This window comes from Pelobates fuscus, chromosome 10 (assembly GCF_036172605.1).
Source record: "Pelobates fuscus isolate aPelFus1 chromosome 10, aPelFus1.pri, whole genome shotgun sequence".
Classification (NCBI taxonomy): Eukaryota; Metazoa; Chordata; class Amphibia; order Anura; family Pelobatidae; genus Pelobates; species Pelobates fuscus.
This window is the reverse complement of record NC_086326.1, coordinates 77,177,822-77,187,021: the sequence shown is the minus strand read 5'-3', so window position 1 is coordinate 77,187,021 and position 9,200 is coordinate 77,177,822. Positions and strand designations below refer to the sequence as shown.

Genomic DNA, 9,200 nt, shown 5'->3' with positions numbered 1-9,200 from the left:
CACTGTAAAGCGCTGCGGAATTTGTTGGCGCTATATAAATAATAACATAATAATAATAATACACTAACAAATCACTTTGCTGCTTTTAGCTAAAAGGTAAAATCTCTAATGAGGCAGAGAGGGGTCATTTTCTAAACGCATGAACATGTGGGGTGGGCGTCAGCACTGTAACATAGCTGTGTAATATAAAAGCAAATACAATCATACAAAATTAAGCCCTGTGCACAACCTCCCACTACTCCTGGGTGACAGCAATGACTAAATATATCTCTAAGTCTCTCCTAACAGTAAAAATCACAATCTTGGTCACAGCTGGATTTTTAACAGTGCTGTGACAATAAGTCACATCTTAAATGCATAATTCATCATTTAAACTGCTCCATTTTGAGGGCAACATTCTAAATGTATACGCATCACTGAATTTGACTAGGCAGTGATTTTTAAGCAGTGATTTACTGGAGCAGAATGTTGACTTGGACGGTTTTGGTATTTGCCCCAATCAACTGTGCAAATTGAGCTGACTGATTGAGTGTCAGTGACTGAGTTATGCAAAGATAATCTATCCAGAAGAGTATAATTAAGAGACCAACACCCTTAAGTCTCTAATGTAGAAAAAGCCCATGTCCTCCGCTCATAATGTAATTAACAAGCCTTTATTACCGCATTTTGGTGGTGGCTGTGAGAAAGGCTTGTTAATAGCACTGTGGGCTTGTGGGTGAGTTTGCATGACAGGTTTAATGGCATACTGAAATAAAATAGCCTACCAGGAATATAAAGGATTAAGAATAAAAGAACCCAACAAATAATTCAGAAAGCATTTTGAGTGTTTATTATGCCCCAAAGGTGGTTATGTCTCCCCCCAAAAAAGAAGCAAATATAGGTAAAAAGCATACAACAGGATACAGTCTTATTCAACTGGAGGTATGGGGTAATAAAAAGACAGCAGGTTAAGTGAAATGTGGAACTTCCTCTAAACAATATATGAGTTTGGTGCTACAATAGGGTTTCCAAGTGACTAAGGCAGAAATTTATTTTGCAATTCGTTTAGCTATCTACCCCAATTATTCAGTAATTAATGAATAAACCCCCCTATGCCATTAATTACCACTATGTAAATTAGAGGAATGGGTTACTGGAGTAGCCAAAGCTTTAATAACAATATAGAAATACGGGGCTATTATTTATTTTATATAGTTAGAGGAAAACAAAAGACTACATTCACAGTAGGTATGAAATGATCTAGTTGAATCATTAAAAATGTTACAAACAAGAAATCTGTTAAGTAATCTAGAGCAAATTTAAGAAGAGTACAGATACTCTTCTCCTGTACCTAAAACATCATGGGAACTGTAGTTTAACCTAAATGGAGGATATACAATCTGGGCATTCCTACTGTACAGCTTAACTTTTGTACTTGTGTAAAATATCAGCATTGGCATTAAGGCAGCATTTCCAGTCATTTTTTAGATGGGAAAAAGTCCAATAAACAAATATGCCTGTTTTCTGTATCTGTTACTTTCTAAATTACAGATTCCCACTGATAAAAAAAACTATATCTCTTTTCCTTGTCCTCTTTCTACAGAGAAAAAGCATATTCTTGAGTGCAAGCTCTTGGGACAAGTGTTTCCAGGAGCAGATCAGCCAGCCAGCTTTACAGGATCTCAGATGCATCTAGTGTAGGTCTCCAGGGGGGCTCCCATATACAGAGGAAGCATGTTGCACCGTTATTCTCCAGCTCATGATTAACATGCTGCTTTGCATTATCAAAGATTTCCCTAGCTAGCTTCTCTAGAAAGCAACTTTGTAACATTTTTCAATGCGCAGGAAACTGTTTAATGCCAACAAAGAACAAGATATATAGTTAATTGCATTCCCCAAGCTCCCCTTGTTTCTGCCAGTCCATCCTAAATAAAACTGTATTGTTTGATTTAGCAGCCCAGCACAAAGCAGGCTTATGTGTACCTTGCGCTTGGCATATGGGGTTTTTCCTTGTGTCCAAACAGTTATGTTTGTGTGCATTGGGAACAAGGGTGCATCTGTTGAACTTCACAATAAACTCAGGGAATAGGGTCGTTGTCAGAAAGATTAGTAGTGGGTCTGGCATCTCAAAAGAGGACAGAGAGATGCTGGCTACAGGTATTATACGATTGGTAGGTATGTTAGCAGGAACAGCTGCTCCCTGTGTCTGCCTTTGAAAAGTCTACACACACATATTCACTAAACATATGTCACTACAAATCACAGTATCTTTTATATGGTGCTTGTCCATATCCTGGCTTTGGAGAAAGCCAGAGCTCTGAGTGTAGGAAGCTCAACAGGTGTTTGTTTGGGTGCGCAAAGCACCTTTTCAAGTCTCATCTCCTTGGTTTGTACTCTTGTAGCATCAAGAGTTTATATGCCATTGTGTTTTGTGTGGGGGAGGGATTTTGGGGATGTGCAAATAATGTCTCTGTCCATTTTTGAGTGTCCACATACTCGTCCTTTTTGTCTCACAGCCCTTAATAATTGGTTTCCCCAGCGCCTTGTTTCTTTTCCAAAAACTTGGCATATGGGTCCTCCTGATCTATCCAAAAAAAAAAAAGGCGTTCAGGGCGCAGACAGGAATCTTTTGTCAACAGAATCTCTGCTAGTTTTCTGTGTGTGTTGGATATTATTTTACAGTTTAAGTGCATGGGAGACAGAATAGGTAAGTGTTATCTTAAACAACTCACCCCCTCCCCACCTTCTCCAAATTAAACAGCACCATGTGTCGACAGCAGCCTGGAAGCACGAGCCTTGATTGCAAAACCTGACCATTTGCTGCCAGATGAAACGCGGGACTCAATTCAGCTGTTAACCATATGCTTTCAATAAAATAAGACAAATAGGACAGGAAGATATGACTTGCAGTAAACCTGTTATAAAATAGCATACAATAATCCAATGTAAACTATGCAAGGCGCCTCCTTCAATAGGTCATTTAATGCCAATTCTATACAGGCTGGCCAGGCAGGTGTGTGTTTGGGATCCTAACACTTGTTTTGCCTTACACGTTTTATCAGGTTTGTGGTAATTCTGTGCTTGCTATGCTAACTAAGAGTAAACATAAGCGACCAGCCATTGTAAAAATAGGGAAAAGAGTTATCAGACAGTGATGTAGCCTAAAGGTGATTTAACAATAAACGTTCCTTCTCTGTGCAGCAGGTGATACCTGCCCTTAGCCTAGTGATTAATGCTATCCAAAGCACTCCACTTTACAATCTCTTGTAATTATTTATTAAACGAAATCTATTTATTATTATTTTAGCAAACAGTGGAACCAGGTGGGGCTTTCATTTCTCCTCCAGCCTTTGTTTGAAGGACCTTTGAAGTGGGTAGTCCAGGCTTTGCAAACTCGCTTACCAGATTTTTTTGTCCATCCAATTGTACAAGGGAGAGAAAAAAAAATCTGCCAAGGCTGGCTATTCAATTTTTTTTTTAAAAGGGGCACGAAAAATAAGAAAAGAATAAATGTTCCCCTCCAGGAAGATGCTGTGGAAATAAAGGCTTTTCTTATACCCAACTGTCCCTTTCCTCCCTACTTGAAAGTGAAACTAGCAAGCAGATGCTTCTCTTGAGAAGAACCAGGTTGACTATGTCATGCTTGCGCACGGTGCGCACTGGGGTACCTGGCTTTCATCAGAATTCATTTATAAAATAAGCAGCTCAAAGATCATGTGAAAGTGTCAAGAAAAGGAGCTGTTTCAGCACCACAACGTTAGACATACATATCAGTTACAACATGCTTCTAGGTGGCAAGAAAAGCTAGCATTCCAAAATATTGTTTATTTGGATAAAAGTGATCCATTTGTAATCTCCAAAAGTGTACCCATCCCGAACCTTGCTTTAAATGCCCTTACCAAGCCGAACAAAGTTTGTATATAGTTATTATACACCCAAAACCTTCCTATTCACAGTTTAACACAAGTCAGCATGTCGTGATTACATATTGATTTAATTTTAAATGGTGATTTGCGCAAAGTTAACAGGAGTTCCTTTGCGCACAAGCAAAGCCAAACATTGACTCTGCTGTATTTAAGGCTTACTTGGGTTTAATTCTGAAAGTTCTTCTTGAGATAATATATCACGTTTTCCTGCACATAGAAGACCGTCATCTCAAATATCAGCCACTGATGTAATAATTTGTAAGATTATCGAATTTATATATTGAAATAGAGAGAACGTCTGATTATATCTGGACCGAGTGCAGCCAGAGGCTTTCTCTGTGAGTAAAAGGGAGGACATATGCATTTTAAATATTCCACATTGCGCACTATTTAATTCTGTTACTGCAAACATACCCAAGAATATATCAAGTAGTTACTGATCTAACCAATTTTAAAATTAATGTTATAATCTAATTTTCTTTCTTAACGCTACAGGATAAAGCAAAGACCTACTTACAAATTCAAGTATTCAATATTGTTATAAATCTAAAAAGTATGCATAATAGAAATTATATTTTATAGTTAATTTTCAGTTAATTACACATATTTTTTTTTTTTTTTTTTTAAAGCTGTGTATGACTGAGATTTGCAATATTGGATGTAATATAGAGTGTTGGGAATAGAAGCACAGGCTGAGCAAAAGAAAAAAAACTCTCTCTCTCTCTCTATCTCTCTCTCTCTATCTCTCTCTCTCTGGAAGGGCAGACAGGTCAGATTGATATTAGAAATAAACGCAGTTTTGTGTTGTGTCTGCTGAATGCTGATTTAGGGGTCCCTTATCTTTTGGGCAGGGATGTATTAGCCAAACTATGTATTCATTTGTCACTTGAAAGAAAGGAAACATAAAACGTAAACAAACAACATTCTATAACAGATGGTTTATAAAATGTAAAAATCTAAAACACTTGTGCCTTAGATTTTTACTTTGTGTCAGATACTCTTTACTTTGGATTACACTTGGCACAGATCAGATTAGAATGATGTCCAGTTCAATGTCCTGGCTGTATTCCTGGGCTGGGGTTAAGGCACTTTTAGGATAGAGGGGATGCATTTCTTACCCCCCTTCTCACTACAGCCCAGTGGACTCTTTGTTGGGATTCCAGCTGTGTCAGGCAGTGGGGAGGCTCGCGTGTCAGTGCTGCCTGTGACTGGCTACTGCCTAGGATGTAGTGCGCCAGGCACACTCCAGGCAAGACTGATAACATAAAGTGTGCTTGGATGGGGCCAGAAGGGGAGGGGTGGCACACACTTTGTATTGATTACTAAATCTCTATTGTCTCCAGATTGTATATATAAGGACAGGAGCTAGTCGTGTGCCTATTGCACAAGCATCACACACCACTACTGGAAGCAAATTCACCTCTCATCCTCAATCTGTGCCAAAGAAAAAGGCAAAGAAAGGGACAAATATCTGCTGTTCTCTCCTGACTGCTTCCCCGAGTGACTCCAGACTCACTGCCTTTTCTGGGGAGAATCTGCTATTCACACATTCAGGTATGTTTGTTTTTCACACATTGCTAGATTATCAGTAAAATAGTGCACGCTTGTGCTTAATGTAGCATTTAGATAAGAATGGATTAAGTTTTCCAGAAATGGAAAAGTGCAGTTTCAGGCATTTCTGTTAAGTATGAATTTTATGGAGATTTTTAAATAATTTATTTGCATTATATGCTCATGTCACAATAATTACAATTAAACTATGATCACAGTGCCATCATGCCATAATAATGATTAACATAAAAGTGTATTAAAACATGTGCTTAATGTTTAACATTCTGACTTCTCTAACCTCTATCTTGCAGGATGTCTCCTAAAACCGACTGCCCCCTAAATCAGAGAAGGGAGAGCTGCTATGAAATGTCTGATGGGGAGGCTTCCTCCTTTTCTCCCCCCTGCTCTCCTGCCCCTTCACTCAGTCATACAGAGAGTGAAGAGTGCCCTTTTGGAGACAGGTTTGCCTTCCAGGACCCCAGGGAGACCCAACGCAAGAAGCTAAAGGGGAAAAGGACAAGATCAAAGACAAGGAATGAATTGACAGTTACCAAACAGAGGAAGAATCGCAGGGTAAAAGCCAATGACAGAGAGAGGAACCGTATGCACAATCTTAACTCAGCTCTGGACTCTTTGAGAAGTGTCCTCCCAACATTTCCAGATGATGCCAAACTCACTAAAATTGAAACCCTGAGATTCGCCCATAACTACATATGGGCTCTTTCTGAAACCCTGCGTATGGCTGACCAGAGCCTAATAAATCTGGGGCACCACCAGGACTCCTTTCAGAACTTACCTAAGAGCTGCTTCATGTTGGACCTCACCAGCCCCAGCAGCAGCTGTAGCTCCTCCAGTGAATGGGAATCCTCTCTCTACTCACCAGTGTCTCAAATCAGCAGCCCCATAGCAGGTCCAGGCAATGAAGCCACCTCACTTCCTTGTCTGAGGCACCACTCATACTCACAATTTGTCTGAAGGTCCCTTACAGCCTCTCTCTGATTATGCTCTTCTATGGACTTTTAAACAAAGGTACAGACATTTCTCAAAAAGATACCCAAACGATGTCAGTCTTTATTGGTGTATTTTTCTGTACGATGTCAGTCTTTATTGGTGTATTTTTCTGTAAATGTGTCTATATTCTGTTTATTTTTGAATTATTTTTTTGCCAAGAGAATATTTGAAAAGCAAATATTTTTGTTTCTTTTTTGATATACAACTCCTATTGATCATCAGACTTTGCCTTAACTAATGGAAACTGAATATTCTGTTTTTGCACTTTTTATATTTAGCTCTTAAATACAAGTTCCAATATTTTTTTAAATTTAATTTGTTTTTTTAATTATTATTTTGAACTCTTGTAATTGTCCTATTGTTTCAATGATAAATCTTTAAAAATAGGAGAGCAGAGCTCTTTTCAGGTAATGCTGAATGAAAAATGATTGTTGTCCAATGAATCAATGTACTTAAATTATATGAATTTGATGTTCTGTATTTATTGATTATATTTCATTATAAATATATATTTTGTACAAATAATGATTATTTTTTTATGTTTGGATAAGCCGGGTATTTTACTGGCAAAATGTGATAAAAAAAATAATAAAAATAAAATGCTACTTAGCTTGCAGTATTTTGTTTTTTTTTTTTTACTTAAATCAATAAATGTATTTGTATCATACGTTTATACAAAGAGCAACAGAGTTTAACTTAACAGAGACATTCAGCGGTTAAAGCCTCATTGTCCTAAAATATAAATTTATTTACCAACTGTTTTACAGAAGTTTAAACATGAGTGAATGTTATTAAATATATTTGTGTTAGCAAACGAATTAATAAAAAAGATGTATTGCAGCAATCAAGATCCGGATGGAGAAACTGAGCAAACAATTGCTGACTGTTCCAATCCTGGAGAATTTATCTTCAAGAAAAAGATTAATGGGTTTTTGGTAACTGCTAACAGTTCTCCTGTGCTGTTACTGCTAAACAGTAGCACTGTGCTGTGCACCTGCTAAATGCAGTAGGTATCTTGGCCCACTGCATCACTTTAAGTATATGAATCAAGATTCTAGGCAAACTATTACAAAACTCTAACATTTTGCTTAAAGGAAGACAAAGGATGGACATTTACCTTTATCAAGGTTGTTCACTAAAATTATAATTATTGGAAATAGTGCAAAATTTGGGCAAAACATGCTTATTGGGAAGAATTCTATCAACTGTACCATTAGGGTATTTGAGCCTGAATTTTGCCATTCAGATTGAAGATCTCTGTGATTTCGGTGACAGTAGCAGAGTTATTTACTAAGCTGAGCATAGAAAGTTAATTCAAAGGAAATTCAAATTTTAGACCAGAGTAGCCGAAATGGAAGCGTAGATGCATTTTTCCAGTTTGGCTATTTTCGTCTTACATTTGAAATTTACTTTGAATTCACTTGCAATTCTCACTTTAGTAAATGGCTTTGTGGGTGTTCTAAACCATCTCAATTTAACCCTCTCCTCATAGAGCTTTATACATTCTTATATATGTCCTTGATGAGCACATACTAATTAGTACATTGATGTTTGAAAAGTATATGAATTAAAAAAAATATACAACTACAAACATACATAAGATCAATAGAGTGCTTCAGAAAGCGCTAGACAATACATTAAATGATGGCAGGAGGTCAGCACAATCATTTAAAACAAACAGTAAATTGGCAAAAGCTACACAGATTGCCAATCTCAAACGTCAACAAAAAAGATTTGTTTACATGTTTTGTCCCTACTCTGCAGTATCCTATGTGTAAATTATCCCAGAGATATTTGTGTACATGTTATGGCCATTAGATGTGGACAAAGGCTGTTTTGGTTTGAAATTAGTATTAGTTAATGATATAAATTTGTAGTATATGTTTGTTTTTTTTTGCTCAAAACAGCATAGTGCCAAATAAGTGCCCATATGAGTTACATGTCTCACCTAATTGCATGGTTAATATGGTTACTTTATTCTCAGTGTTATATATGGTATTAGGTAATCTTCCTATTTTTTTTATCTGTGAGTTACTATTTATTATTTATTTGATATCCAATTTGTGCAATAAATAACGTGTCCCTGTTAGAATATTCAGAAATATTCCTAAGGTGTTCTTATACTAAATTGAGCATTGTGGAGAATGGACAATGATGTTGAGTGCATTTCTTTGAATAACAACTCATATGTCCACATAATGATTGGAGAGTCACCAAGCCAAAAAAAGGTAGTTGGGTAGAGGTGAAGTAGACAAGCTGTGAATTTAATTGGACCTTTTTTTCTTGACAGTTACATAAGAGATACATTAGTCCTGCCTGCTCACCTTCCTCAGATCTCATCATATCCTGAACCTGTGCCATCTGATTTTCACAATCCGCTTTCTTTAGAAAGTGAACTACTATTACAAAAGTAGCAACTGATCTCCACTAATAAACTATTTTTTCCAACTCACTTGCTACATTTCACCCAGTGGACCGTATCTTCAACTCTTGGGTCCTCAGCCATCATGGCATCCATGATCAGTCATACTCTTTTATTGTTCTATGTTCTTTCTCTATCTCAAATAGCGATATATTTGCAGAGACTGTCTCCTCATAGTGTGAATATATTCAGAGAAGAATTAAGGTTCGATGGGGCCTGAGCAGTTCCCTGGGCCCTAGGTGTCCATCTAGGAGAGCATTATGTGCTCTAATCAATTTGAGATTGCCTTATTTCTCCATGTGGAATAACTA

General features: G+C 37.2%; 1 protein-coding gene across 1 annotated transcript; it reads left to right on the top strand.

Annotated features, from left to right (window-relative positions):
* The first annotated feature begins 5,305 nt into the window (after positions 1-5,305).
* NEUROG3 (neurogenin 3) lies at positions 5,306-6,467 on the top strand. The gene is made up of 2 exons (XM_063434199.1): positions 5,306-5,459; positions 5,768-6,467. Exon 2 carries the CDS (start codon positions 5,769-5,771, stop codon positions 6,429-6,431), a length of 663 nt encoding a protein of 220 aa, XP_063290269.1. The 5' UTR covers positions 5,306-5,459; position 5,768; the 3' UTR covers positions 6,432-6,467.
* Positions 6,468-9,200: the final 2,733 nt, after the last annotated feature.